General features: G+C 39.9%; 1 protein-coding gene across 1 annotated transcript; it reads left to right on the top strand.

Annotated features, from left to right (window-relative positions):
- The first annotated feature begins 5,673 nt into the window (after nt 1-5,673).
- oxtra (oxytocin receptor a) lies at nt 5,674-14,532 on the top strand. Its single transcript, XM_023280703.3, has 2 exons — nt 5,674-7,295; nt 13,758-14,532. Exons 1-2 carry the CDS (start codon nt 6,413-6,415, stop codon nt 14,009-14,011), a joined length of 1,137 nt encoding a protein of 378 aa, XP_023136471.1. The 5' UTR covers nt 5,674-6,412; the 3' UTR covers nt 14,012-14,532.
- The last annotated feature ends 269 nt before the right edge of the window (nt 14,533-14,801 follow it).

The raw sequence follows: 14,801 nt of genomic DNA, 5'->3' as shown, positions 1-14,801 counted from the left end.
AGATGAATAAGCGTACCAAAATTTCTGGACTGAAGACCAAAATCTCCAAAAATAGTCAAATAACTTTAGGTTTTCAGATACTTCTAGCATTTGTAACACAAAATTATACTTGCTTCTCTAGGGTTTCCTGAGTAATCAAGTCACTGTTTATTAGATGTAAAACTTATAGTATTCGTTCTGCTATAGCTACAGTAATTGGCACAGCATTTTGTGTTTTTATGTAACGGAGAGGCAAATATTATGGATGAAGTGTTATTTATAGAGATGATAGCTCAGATTTACCTTACCAGTAAAAGCAACAGGAAGGGAAATACAGTTTGCGGGTCATAAAGTACGATAAGCCCAATTATAAACTAGGCCATTGTGCATATGGAAAACCTAATTAAGTTTATCTGACATCACTGTAGCTTATAATGAAAAGTGATTCACAGTAATCACCTCTTTCTTTCTTTCTGTCTTCACCTCTTTGTGACATGAGTTGTCTGTAGACATCCACTTAGTATCAGGGTTTTGTTTCTTAACAAACACACCAAATGTGTTTTATGAATTACTGCCTGTGCTGGTACACTGAGGCAAACAATGTCCCACAAACATAAAACGGGCATCATTAGGTAACAGTTATTGTTGAATTGTTTGCTTTTTTTCCATCAAGATCCGCTGGCACTTCTAAAAAATGCCCTTCGGAGTGGGCAAACCCACGTCTCCAGACGCACCACAGGAAGTCTTATCCTGTTATTGTTTTGGAAGCATGTGTCTTAGATCCTGACTTTAAAAAAAGCCCATGCATAAACTCAGGAAGCCCCTGTAATGAAGCAGGGCATTGCTTTCAGAAGTAAGGCCCACCTGAAGAACTCAGCATTATCTAACACTACTGCAGCTCCAAGCTTGAGTGAGATATGTCTCATCTTGGTGTGATGCGTGACTTAGCTTCACTTGTTTAGACAATCTTCCAAGCTGCTGAACAATGTGGCTTTGAACTCAGAAATCACCATCAGCTGAATGAAGCTAATGGCTTGCTGCAGTGTTTTAAGTGGAATCAGCACGCAGAATATATCCTCCACACTGAGCTAGGAGTGGCAGCATCCAGCTGAGTGCATTGATCTACTTTTTACATGCACCTCATGACACAGGATCACCCAGAGGAAAATGGCATCCTGAGAACTTCATGTACTGTGCCATTATATAAGCAGCAGGAGCCAAAAGTATTAGCGTGCAGATCCCTTGTATCTTGCTTCGTTAGGGGCTTGGGCCTGCACCTTGTCTCTAATTAGATCTGTCAACTCAAAGCCCGATATGTGTGGGAACAGCACGGAGAGCTGCTGAGCAACTGGAATCAGCCGTGGGGTTGGGATACATATGCTGCATAGGCTACAGCGGCTGGAAGAAGTGAAGACCAAAAGTCATCTGTTTTAATCGTGTGATCAGCAGCAAACTGCAGCAAATTTATCAGTGCTTAAGACCATCGCTTTGCTAGTGTTTACTATACGTCCAGTGTCCACATCTATCAGTAAATTTACGGCCTGATTTATAGCAGATGTTTTATTGTTATATCAGCTGTATAACTGGACAAACTGCAAACATCCGTCAATCTGTCACTTTCTCTAAAAAACTCTGAGGAAGGGTTGTATAGATATTAGTTACCTGGATGATCACGTCACTTCCAACATGTAATTTTTATTCTAGGATATTTGGGAAAATATAATAAGGTCAGACTTTATTTACCGCATGTTAAAATAGCATTGATAACAAAGAAATTAGGAAATTGAAGGAGTTGGAGGGGTGAGATTTAAAAAAATTAAAGACATTTTTAAAATTCCGTACAGTATTTACATTTTATAAAATCTAGCAGTCATGATGTGTGAGCTATTTATACAGTGGTCACTTTATTAGGTACATCTGTACAGCTAGATAGATAGACAGGACATGCGGATGGTTAACATGCAATGAAGGTCTGCAGCTGTAATTTTAAAAAAAAAGAAAAAACGACCATTGCAATTATATGGTACCTACATTAGGCCACTAGGCCTTGAGTATTCCCCCAAATTGTTGTCTCTTGATTCTCCTTGAAGTCATTTTAAATTATAACATGTCTGCAAACTAAATCTACTGCCTTCTCCTCCTTCATCACCCTGAACTGGGCCTGACATTATTTCAATCCCTTCCAACATTTTCTGATGATTTTCTCCTTCAACATCATTAATATCAGGAAATCCAAGAGCATCATATTTTCCATCTGTAATCTTTCTTACTTACACTCTGTTTCCATGACAGTTGCTCACCACAAAGAACCTGGTCTCTCTTGTGATCTGAATTTCCTCTTTTCATGGCAAGAATAAGCTCTCTTCACTACTCCTCCCTGCTTTAGCATCTGAGTCCTGGACTGTTGCTACTTTCTGTCCTTTCAGTCTGTCAGCAGAAACTTCAAACCAGATCTCATGCTGTTTAGAATGCTGAATTCACAATGATCCAAATTTATGTCCTGGAGCAAAAACCATTTGGATGATTCACTGCGTGTCCTCAACTACAGCTGACCAAATGCTGAACCGTTAGGAAATGTATAAACCACACAATTCAGGGGCCAAATGTTTTGAAAGATGCAGAAAATTATGGTGTTATCCTTAGAGGAGCTGCAGGACAGACTGAATCTGCACCTCTTTCTTAAATATAAACTCAGATGACGTGCTCAAGTGCTCCTCATAAACTTGTGAATCTAGCTCATTCCAAGTTCATCTCCAGGAAGTTTTCCTCGAACTATAGACAAAATGAGAGAACCAGTGGTAAATGTGTAGTGTAAGGTGCTGACATTTAACTTGACACAAGATGGATAATTAGCACAGTGTATAATCACAGTAAATGTATTGATATAGCAGCTCTTTCTGTAAACACAAAAGGTCTCAAAAGGTCTTTTTATCTGTAAATTCTTAATACAACCCATAAGACCTATAGGTTTCCTGAATTTACACCCCCACCTGGATTGGTTGGACTAGGTCGCAAAAACAACTTGGTAGCATTCAGGAAAAGATCATAGTTTAGATTAAAACAGATGATCTTTGTTGTGTTGGCTACAAAAATAAACAGTTTATTAAACAGTCAGGGTTTAAAAAAAATGTCTTTCTTTCATGGTAGACGCCAGTGCTTTGTTGACCCATCCATCCAACCCGACCTCCTCCCTAAAACTGCCTTTTTGGCTCAGTAAGTCCTCCATCACCACACTTCCCTCTTTACACCTGCCATATTTACTTTGGCCACAGGAGGTGGATGTTACCATAAAACATACTAGTAGCCACTGCTTACATTAAACTGCTGGCGCAAATGATGGATGTGGTGATTTTTTTATTGGAGGAGAGTCTTGTGACTGATGACAGGCTGAGTTTGAATACCTGATAAATCCGACTCGGTCACCTGATATTTCTGAATTTATGACTTGATAGGAATTTCCTGAATGCTCCATTGAACAATTTAGCAGCACACCATGGTTTAGGGATACTGTGGGCTACAAAGTAAACACAAGTTGTGTGCACCAGACGGGACAGAGCTTGCAAACATATTTAGTTTATGCAGACTTTGAAGGATCCAGGCCCTGAAACTGGGCACAGCTTATTTTACACAATTCTAACCCTGAGTCTGGTATTACTGTAATATCTACAGACCACTTTTAACAGTATGAGTGTCACCAAAACTCGAGAAGATGGTTTACTGACACATTTGAGTCACTTTATAGGAAGTAGAGACTCAATAGACAAATATCTTGCACATTGTCTACATCTTCTGCCACTTGCCAAACTCTGAAGGCAACTTGACTTCAGTCCTGCCCTGTAATCAAATCCTGTCAATAAATGGACTCTGGCAAAACCCCATTAAAGCTTTCTAGCTCTCACTAAGCTCTTTTCTTTCTTGCAGTCATAAAACAGTTTGACAACCATTTCTCACATCACTTTCCTGCACATCTACAATTTTCATCAGCACTCATCAGTCCACTAATTACTTTTTGCAGAACTTTAGCAACGTCTTGACGGTACCAAATTTTTCTATTTTCAGTGTTAACCTTGCTATATTCTGACAGTTTCACTTGTCGTTTAGTTGCTATTTTTAAGACTATCTAGTTTCATTCCTCACGCGCTGACTCATTCCATGTGACTCAACAGAAATGTAGCAGGTGAGATAATTCAATTATCATAGTTATTAGATTCAGTGTGCAATTATACTTCTTTCCCCTTGTCTTCTTAATTTCCAGGCTTCTTCAGGCTTGATGTTTCTGCTTTAAAATTCCACAGTGTCTGCCATTTTCCAAACCCAAAACCACAAAAAGAAGGGATGACGTTGGCATAGATGTAACAACGTAGGCCTTTTACCACAAAGTTCTCAGCTGTGTGTTGTTGGAAATTTAAAAAGCCACACAGTAGCAGACAAATCAGTACTTCTCAACACTGGTGTGAATGTACTTGATAAATCATGCTAAAGAGCACTTTTATGTGTTTTTAAACATCAAGGCTGTTATAAAAATCCTTCAGTGTATCATTTAGTTTATAGCTTTGGTGTTCATTAATGGTAATCCTCCACACCGTGTTTGGTTTCACGTGATTTATGGAGTATTTTATTTCCGTACCACTGAGCACTAAAACAGAAATTAGGCAACAGAATGACAGATGTTATTTTAAATGGAGTTTAACACAGATTCTTCTCCTATAGGTTTTGGTATACCCATACTTTTCTACTTCCTGCATTATGCTGTCTAAGTTCATGTATCTTTCATCGCTTATGTAACAATAATCATAACTGTCATTTCGGCCCTAAATCCCAGTCCAGCATTGCACTTGGCAGCGCATGTGGGAAGACGGAAAAAATATGTGTTCAGAGGAATCACTGGAATGTAGCACATGGACATTAACATAGCAATCGCACAACATTGCCAATAAAATTTCAAGGGCAAATGTTTTATTCACATGTGTAGGATAATAAGAATATCGTCTCTTGCTGTCTTTTATAATAACGTGATTTTCGGCAGTACAATATAAACAAAAAAATAACACAAAAAAGCTGCATTTTAAAACAAATGATTTATTATTGTCCTTGTGAGTCCCACTTCGCTTGAATCTCCAGAACAGCACTGAGACTTTTCCAAAGCTTGAAGCAGCCGAGTCATGCATACAATTTAGGATGCATTTTGATATAGACAATGAAAAACGCATGCTGACAATAACAGGGCTGATTGTCCAGGAACACGTGTGCAGTGTTTTCTCTGGTCTTACCTGAAAAAGCTTATGGGTCAGATTTTATATACCATTAAACACATCATCCCATTCATAAACAGATCAGCTGTTGAGGATAAGCTATTTTCCATGTGTTTTTTCTCCAAGAGATTAATTTTAATAGTGGAATTTTCCTGTTGTTTAATTGTTTTAACTCACATTTTGCCTCTCAGTTATTTAGACATTATGAATGACCATGTTTTTTTGTTTTTTTGAAGAGTTATTTACTCAGTAGTCTTGGTGCCTCTAGGAGCCCTTCAAGTCTTCAGCAGAATAAAGAATATTTTAGTATCTCAACGTGGATTTGTTTTCTGCACAATATGAAAATATCTTCATATCTCTTCAATGTGCAGCCACTGTTTTCTTCCCAGGTTCAGTATGAAGGACTTTGTAATTCTACTCCAGTTAAATCTGATAACAAAAATCTTCTCAGATGAGGTTGGTTGGTTACAAAAATGGGAGCTATAATTTGGAGCAGATCCTGGGGGTTCAGGCTCTGAGCAGATCTGCTGCTGCTGCTGCCTGAACAGTGATGGGACTGATGAATAGCGCACATTGCCACCTAGTGGTGCTGATGCGTTACTGTCATTATTGAACCGGGGACCTTATAATAGGGGCTTATGCGCTCTAGTGTTGGCCATTCCAGTTTTTGCCAGAGACGGTGATGGAGCTTTCTATTTCTTGCACCTTTTTCCTCTCACTTTTCTCACATATTTTGATTTCCAGGGTTTAATTTCGAAAACATTTTTTTTCCAGATCACAGCTTCTCAATTCTTTGAGATATTATGATTTTGGAGAATTACCAGTGAGGTGACAGATTCATGTTTTCTTTTTACACTCTTGTAGTTGTTTTGCAGGTCCATACTGTATATCATTTCTTTAACATCTTATCAGACGTTTCAGAATATTTAGACAGCAGGTGCTCCTTTCTCACGCCCCCTCTGTTTTTGGGAAGCATGGGAGACTGAGGTTCAAGAGGAACAAGTGACTCTTCTCTCAGTTCACAACGATATCCTGAGCCTGCTCGTTTCTCATTCTTCGTCTTGTCACCTGCGAGGACGCCTGTGAGAAAGACTTTGGTACTTAAGATCCTCCAGGTGACTGTTTCAATCATCGCATGAGTGCACAACCCTGACGCATCTGCAGAGGATCAGACTGCGACGATGGAAAGTACCTCAAGTCTCATCAACGGCACCGGCGGTTTGAACCAGACCAACCCTCTGAAGCGGAATGAAGAGGTGGCGAAGGTGGAGGTGACTGTGCTCGCCCTGGTGCTGTTTCTGGCGCTGGCGGGGAACCTGTGCGTCCTGCTGGCCATCCACACCACCAAACACAGTCAGTCCCGCATGTATTACTTCATGAAGCACCTGAGCATCGCAGATCTAGTTGTGGCTATATTCCAAGTTCTCCCTCAACTTATCTGGGACATCACATTTCGGTTCTACGGACCGGACATTTTGTGCAGGTTGGTAAAATACCTGCAGGTCGTTGGGATGTTCGCCTCCACTTACATGTTAGTTCTGATGTCCGTAGACAGGTGTTTGGCGATTTGTCAGCCTCTCCGCTCTTTGCACAGGAGAAAAGACCGTTTCTATGTGCTCATTTCTTGGATCCTCAGTCTTCTCTTCAGCATCCCCCAGATGTTCATCTTCTCCCTGAGAGAGGTCGGCTTGGCCGGATCAGGAGTGTACGACTGCTGGGGCGACTTTGTGAAACCTTGGGGAGCCAAAGCTTATATCACATGGATCAGTCTCACCATATACATCATTCCAGTGGCCATACTGAGCATTTGCTACGGACTGATAAGCTTCAAAATATGGCAAAACTTTAAAATGAAAACCAGACGGGAGCGGTGTATCAGCCTGACACCCAAAACCTCCAAAGGCAACACGCTGGCCCGAGTGAGCAGCGTGAAGCTCATCTCCAAGGCGAAGATAACCACTGTGAAAATGACTTTTGTCATCGTCGTGGCTTATATCGTCTGTTGGACCCCCTTTTTCTCCGTTCAGATGTGGTCTGCGTGGGATCCAGCAGCACCCCGGGAGGGTAAGTTGAATTCCAAAGTTTAATGTTACCGAGTGCGCGCCAGTGCGCAAAAGCTGTTCCACATGTCTTTACGCATTTGAAACATTTGAAAACACCTACTTGCTGCTCATCCTCTAACACATTTTTCCAGACACTATTGCCCAGTGGAAATGGAAGTAGATTTTCAACAGCTAATCTTTCTTGCTTTGCGCATTAAGTGCTCTTGAAGACGAATTGAACCACTCGGAGCAGACTGAGACGACAAAAACGCATTTTAGAAAGAGGATATTGTGTTCTCCTAGTTTTTATTGTGATTTGGATTGTGACGTTGTCTAGCTGGCTCAATTAGAATCGGTTTCTGCTGTTTTCCAGTCAGGGTAAGCAACTCGGGGTGCGGTGTGGATGAGTTTACCGATCACTGTGCAGGAGATCTGACACAAAACAGTAACGTTGAAGCAAGATTGAACAGTTTCATCAATCTGATTAAACATGAAGTGTATGCGAGACATGACATCTTTGTGTTTGTGTCAAGTAGTAAGTTTACCAGAAAAATAACAATTCACTGGTTAAAGAGAATTTAAAACATGTTATCAGAGCATGCTGTTTCCATTTTGATTTGCAAATTCAACATTAAAAATGAGTTCACATGTTTTATTGTTTCCACAAATGCTAAAACCTTTGATTATATTACACATGTCGTGCATTGGGAAAATCATGAGTGATCGGGTCCTCAAAGTGCAAAAGCTGCATGGACAATTCTCCAAGTTTCCTCTGACCCTTCTTGCGCTGCGGAGACGACTGACGGCTAATCATTAATCAAATTAGTGTGCGCCACCGCGCGCCAAGCAGCTTTTATTTGTGCCCGTGGGGAACATTGACATTTAACCACAATAGGAGCTAAGTAGCAATCTACAGTAGGTGGTCTGTGTGCTTATTGATCTGCTGGACCATGGCCACACCCACATCACAACACAACATTTAATGTGTCACTGTTCAGGCACATTTGAAAGAAACTGCCTCTGTGCTGCCTTTCATTATATCGAAATAGAAATAAGTAGGCCTCGTGAAAGGAAAAAAAAAGGTGTGTTTCATTTGAGAGGGGTGTAATTTGCCCGTCTTACTGGAAAAGTGGAAAAGGAAAATGAAATCCTCCTCTTAATTTGCAGAATAATATGTTTGCATCTCATCAATGAAAAGAAATATTCCCAAGACAAAACGAAAATTGTTTCTCAAATTTCCATCGCTTCATAATATTCCTTATTAGGACTCCTTCTACTAAACACACTGAAATGAACGAAACTACATAAATGCTATAAATGCAAAAGGAAATATTGTGAGTAAGTTTCCTGATGAGCACAGACATCCTTTGGTGTTGTGCTTTGTTTTTTCTCCTTTGAATGCTGTGGGTTTGTATAAAAGTTGGATCACTGTGTGTCATTCTCTTCAAACTGTATTGTTTGCACCAACTATTTACACTTAGTTGTCAGCACACTGACAATTAAGAGGAGGGGGAAGAGATTTTGCTTGGTGCTTTAATGTAATACTGATTAACTGACACCACCTCTCACTGTGGTATTCAGAGTTAACAGTCACTAGAATCAGAGAAACAAAAGTGCTCCAGCCTGTGAAAGGAACAGAAAATGATTAATTTTCTGTTGCAGAGGCTGCATCAGGGGAGGGAGGAGGAGGCTGATGTCTGAACGTGAACAGCACTCAGAAAAGGCAGAACTGGCAGTGACACGTGCCTGTGTTTGTGTACAAAAGACAGGCTGGAGTGTCATCTGTGTGTGTGCAGATAAAGTGTCCATTAGCATCACGCTCAGAAGTCAGTCCACACCAGACGCCTTAGAAAAGGAAGCTCAGACAAAAGCAGGAATCTCTGCACGGCAACAGTGCGCTCCCAACATTCAAACAGCAAATGTCAACAAAAGATAAACAGTTTAAGTTTCATATCGGGTTATAAAGTAAGCTTTTAAAGCATTTGTTTAGAATTTTGGTTGTAGATCTACACAGACTGCTCATGTAGAGCTGTTTTTGTTAAAGTGGAAAATAAAGATTAAATGAAATGAATTATTTACATGGAATCATTACTTTTGTCAGATAACTTACAAACTTATGGCTGATATCTAGATAATACAAATCCCTACAAACAATCAGCGACTGGATTTTTGATTTGATCAAGTTTAAAGAAAGACACAAAGCAAAAATATGAAACCAGCATGCAAATGTTCTGCTTTTCTGATGGGGGAAAAATATTGAATTATTATGGTTCTATTTAGAAAAGGGTTAAATTTAGCCATTTGTAAACCAAAATATTTTGAGCTTGTCCACACCCTATCAGGTGTGGCTGTAAAGGACAATGATCAGATAATGTGACCTGCACACAGACACTCTTTTGACTCGTAACTATAGAAGTCCACCTTAAAATGCTGCTTTCTTCAATGGCACGATGTCACAGATGACAAATGAGAACCCATGGATGCTCTGTGTCAGTTAGGGCTGTCAGGAGCTTAAATGTCTGCAGCTCCACCATTTGTTGTCTAATAAATAGTTTTAGACAGCTCTGGATGTCTGGCAACATGATTCTGTCCTCTAAAATGTCTGTTACCTTCTGCAAACCCTTCAGAAACCGTGGGACAACGTTCTACAAGCAGCTTCAGCAACCTCGTTAACTCCCTGCACTGTGCATACCCGGCACACTTTTGATTTGTGATTTCTGGACTATGACCACACTCTCTATCTGCCCATTATCATTTCCATGTGCTTGGTTGTTTCATGACGTCCATTCAGTTGTAAAGATGTTATGTGTTGGAACAACAAGTACTGATTCTCCTACGTTAAAAGGAATGATTAGAACTGAACAAAACAACACATGCTGTGTTTAGTTTTAGCTCAGTATACTTAGATACTTTGTAAAATGTGTTTGCTTTTCTGCTATGAGTTAGGTGATACAAGGTTGATTCCACTGCAAAGTCTTTATTGTAAATAAAAAGTCTCCAAGCAGCAACTGGATAGCTTAGCTGAGTATAATAGGGCACGAGGGACAGATGGACTCAAAATGGGGTGAAACAGCTAAAACCTGGTTTTGCCCAAAGACATTTCTGGCTTTGTTTATTTTTTTACCTGACATCAGTTACTGTTTGGAGTTTCCTTTACCTGGCCACCAAACACATATAAATCAATTAATTCATATTTTGGCACTTTAGTTTTTACACTGATTAAACAAATGAGATATTATCAAGCTTTGGCAGTGCTGGTTGCCTTCGGGGAGAGCCAGGTTAGCTGTTTGCTTCTGTTTCTGGTCATTACGTTTGGCGAAGGCATCCCGCTGCTGGCTGGAGCTTCATGTGGACAGAAATGACAACACTGAGGTATCAATCTTCTCATCTACTCTTGTCAAGAAAACTAATTATTAATTGAAGCAAACCTCTCTTTGGGAAATTTTGAACCTTGAAAACAATGTCTTCAGCAAGTTTTATCTGTATGAGGAAAGAGCTAAACTGCACCATCCCTTCAAGCTTTCACAAACTGTGATGATATTGGTTTTATTACAACATGAGTATGTGAAGAAGCCGGGCCCTTTCACCAATAGGAAGCTTAACATTTTAAACACCAGATTAGAGGATTTTCTGCAAATGTCAGTAACATGCCCCCATCCCTCTAAGGTTTGTTCGTTGCATCTGTGATTTAACAGCCAGGCAGATTTCATTATGTGCAGGACAAAAACAGCTGAAGGTTACACCCTGCCTCAGACACTCGCACTTCCTTCCCTCGCCCCAAAAATGGTGAGCACAAACATCTCCCCGCTGAGTCTGGTGGCCTCAGATGCTGACTCACACTCGGTATACGATCGATTTGATTTAACTGCATCACAAACTCAAAGCCTGGTGCTCAATCTCCAAGTGTTACATTTCAGAAAGGTCAGTTTCTGTAAAGTGTCCATACAAGAAGTGACAACAGAAGAAAAAAAAAACCCTAAAGCAATTTTACCTCTAAATATCACTTATATCCCTTAATGAGATTGCTGCTAATGCTTGTTTACCCCAGGGAAGAAGAATCAGTGTGCTCTCATTAATGAATTGCTCAGGAGTCTTCTGGGCTGGTCAGTACCAGCTCTGACAGACAGATGTACCACCCAGGGGATGATTACTCTGTCTTTTCATTCACAGGGTGATTCATCATCTCCCTCTGAAAGACACCAGAAGCTAATTCAGCTTTTTATGTGATCGTTCCCCCTATTATTTAAATCAGCACCAGGTTATGCTCTGTATTCGAGCAGTTGCTGAATATTAGATGATTAAACATATGACACTGAGAGAGAAGGGTAACTGAATGATCCACGCTCAGATGAACTCGTGTTTTAGTCTCATAAATCTGACCCTTAATGGCTGATGATCAATTCTTATTAATCATGCGTTTGACATACACGCTCTTCCAGAGATCATCAACACTGACTAATTTTTGTTGCAGCTCAGGAACCGTCATTAGAGGCAACATGTGAATAGCAGCAGAGCAGACAGACTGGGGGAAAGATAAGCAATCAGTATGAACAGGTTAAATACAGGATGTGAACCAATTACAGGAATCCAAAAGTCATTTGTGAAATGTCAGTTGGATGGTGGAGTTGACATAGTGTAAATGTCATCCAACATGTTAGTGCAGGTTCCACAGTGTGATGTATCACCACAGCACCAGTCGAGACGCATAAAATGTGCGCTTTCTTGCTTGTTTGACCTGGTTTCTATTTCCAGTCTTTTCGTGGTCATTCCTCATTCTTGCACTTCTTGTCATCTGAAACCGTCTCCTCTCTCAGAGAACTCTGAAGTGCATGTCCTCAGTGAATTTTATTGAAAGGATCAAGCTGCTAGCTTCATGTTTTTGCTGCTTTTAGACTATGATTCCAATAACTGAGAAACTCTGTGCACCTAGAAGCTTAATTGTCTGTATACCTGTGTGACTGAAACTTGTAACTGATTCTATTTTGCCAGAAAATGGCAAAAGGTAAACTGTGAGGGAGAGAAAGGTTCCCTGCAAAATGGGTTTACAAGTAGGCTGCCTGCTCTGTGAAGCTAAAATGCAACACAGTGGTGTTTTGAGACAAATCCAACATCAGCATGATGGTAGAATGAGCACAATATGAACCTATTTAGTTGTCCATTCATTTCAAGTATCATTTTGTGTGTATAGAGTCTTAGAATGCTAGCATTTGTTAAATACTTCTTAACACGGTTGTGACTGATGAGAATGTCTGGTTTTGCAAGTATATAATCATGAACCAAATTTCTGGAAAGGGTTTGTGTGGTAATTTCACAAGATCCGAGGCTGGAAATGACCAAAGTTGCAACAATTCATTCTAATTCTAATCAAATACTTTTAACATTTTATTTAATAACCGCAAAAGTCTGTGTTAAGTTGGTTCTAGATGAAAAATCAGCTGAAAGTTATCAAAATTCATCCTCAGCTTTTCTGTTAGTCAGAAATACTGCCGTCTGGATCAAAATGGTGAACTGACCAACTGACCAGTGTCACCATCCCAACAACCACATCACTAGAGTGGCTGAACTTTCTCCCCCTGCAGACAAACACAGGTGTATTAACCTGAACTTATTGCTCCACTTCACATTTTTGCCCACTGTGGGCTCATTTTCACTGCGATATAAAGTCCTGCACCTCGATGGAAACAGAATAACCACGGAGAACTCAAAAATACCTGAGTTGTAGTATTACACAGTTAAAATGCCATAAATATTAATAGAATAAAACTAAAATTGAATTTAAATTTCTTTATTTTTTTAAAATGTTGTTTACGGATTCTGTTTAGAGTAGACAGCTTGTTTTTGACTAACTTTTTTATATTTGATATGTGCAAACAAGTGGGTTTGATGAAATATCACGAGTTTGGACCTAGATTTGTTTATTTTTCCCGATGGAACCACACTGCACAGTTAATTAGTTCAAGGACCGTTGGAAGGTTGAGATCTGAACATTCTTTCTGTTTTTACAGTTTCTGGCTCTGATTAAAGGTATAATCTTTTATTGTTAATACGTTTTTCAAACCTGCCAGACTGTTTTGGGCTTCGGAAGGTTAATGATGGCTGAATTCCAGTTAGGGGAGGCTCTGATGTTGTGTATCTTGGCTGCTATTATGATGCACTGGGATACCTAACGGTATTCTTCCATCATTAACTGCACTTGTGCTGTCCCTCCTGCGACCAGTCAAATGTCTGCTTTGCAAAACTGGGAAACCCTCACAAGATAAAAATGTGTGTGCACAAACTAAGGAAGTGTGTAGATGTTTTTTTGTCGCTATGCATGACAAGAACTGCAGTAGATACACTTAGAGCCAGCCACCAAAACCTTGATTTGAGAGAATGAAAAGCTACACAGAGGAGAGCAAGCTGGAATTCAATCCAGGCTCAGGATAAATCTTTCATTTTTATCATCACACCACAGTGACTTGTCTCTCCCTCTCCTCTCATGCAGCCATGCCCTTCATTATCTCCATGCTGCTGGCCAGCCTCAACAGCTGCTGTAACCCCTGGATCTACATGTGCTTCGCCGGGCATCTGTTCCAGGATCTCAGGCAGAACTTTCTGTGCTGTTCCGCTCACTACCTCAAGTCATCCCAGTGCCGCTGTGAGCGTGACTTTGACTCCAGCCACAAGAGCAACTCCTCAACCTTTGCCATCAAGAGCACCAACAGTCAGAGGAGCATCACACAGACTTCCACCACGTAAGCACCGGCCCTCCCTTCGCTTTCCCAAGCTGCTCAGTCAGCCTTCACTACATGCTGTCGCCCATAAAACATCCAGCATTTCGACTCCTTCAGATACATACATCTGGCCCCAAGGCTTGATGTTCAAGCGGGGGGGGATCAAACGTCTTAATGCTTTTCTTTCAGTGTAAATGGAATTGTTAATAGAAAAATATTCTACAGAGTATTATTAAGGGGTGATATGTTCCTAAATAAAACTTACAAATAATCATGAACCAAGCTGAGTAATCAACTGAATCTTTTTTGTATGTTTATTTTTACACGTTTGTTGTTTTGGATGTACAGTATGTGTTTCCGTGTTCGCAGTGCAGAAAATGTAAATGACAGTAAATGTAAAGAGAGTATTTGAAGAATTTTTCGGCGCTGTCAGCCTTGGCCAACCACACTATTGATTCAGTTATTTTCACCAGCAAAGCTTAATTGTCTGTATTATGGTGAGGTTGTTCCTCTGTTATATATATATGTACATATATATATATATATATATATATATATATATATATATATATATATATATATATATATATATATATATATATATATATATATATTGTGTGCCATAGTGTTCACTTTATTACATTTGCAATGGATTGCATACATGTAAACTGTTACTAGAGCTCGTTATATGTGAGATGTCATGGCTGTCACTGGTAAGTTTAAAAAAAACAAATAAAGAATGAAAGCAACAAAAAATCCACTGACGACTTTATTATTTAGAACTAGCTGAAACTCATTGAAGCTTGTTTTGTAAA

Source organism: Amphiprion ocellaris, chromosome 5 (genome assembly GCF_022539595.1).
Source record: "Amphiprion ocellaris isolate individual 3 ecotype Okinawa chromosome 5, ASM2253959v1, whole genome shotgun sequence".
Lineage (NCBI taxonomy): Eukaryota > Metazoa > Chordata > Actinopteri > Pomacentridae > Amphiprion > Amphiprion ocellaris.
The sequence above is the reverse complement of the archived record's forward strand: the minus strand, read 5'-3'. Positions and strand labels throughout refer to the sequence as shown.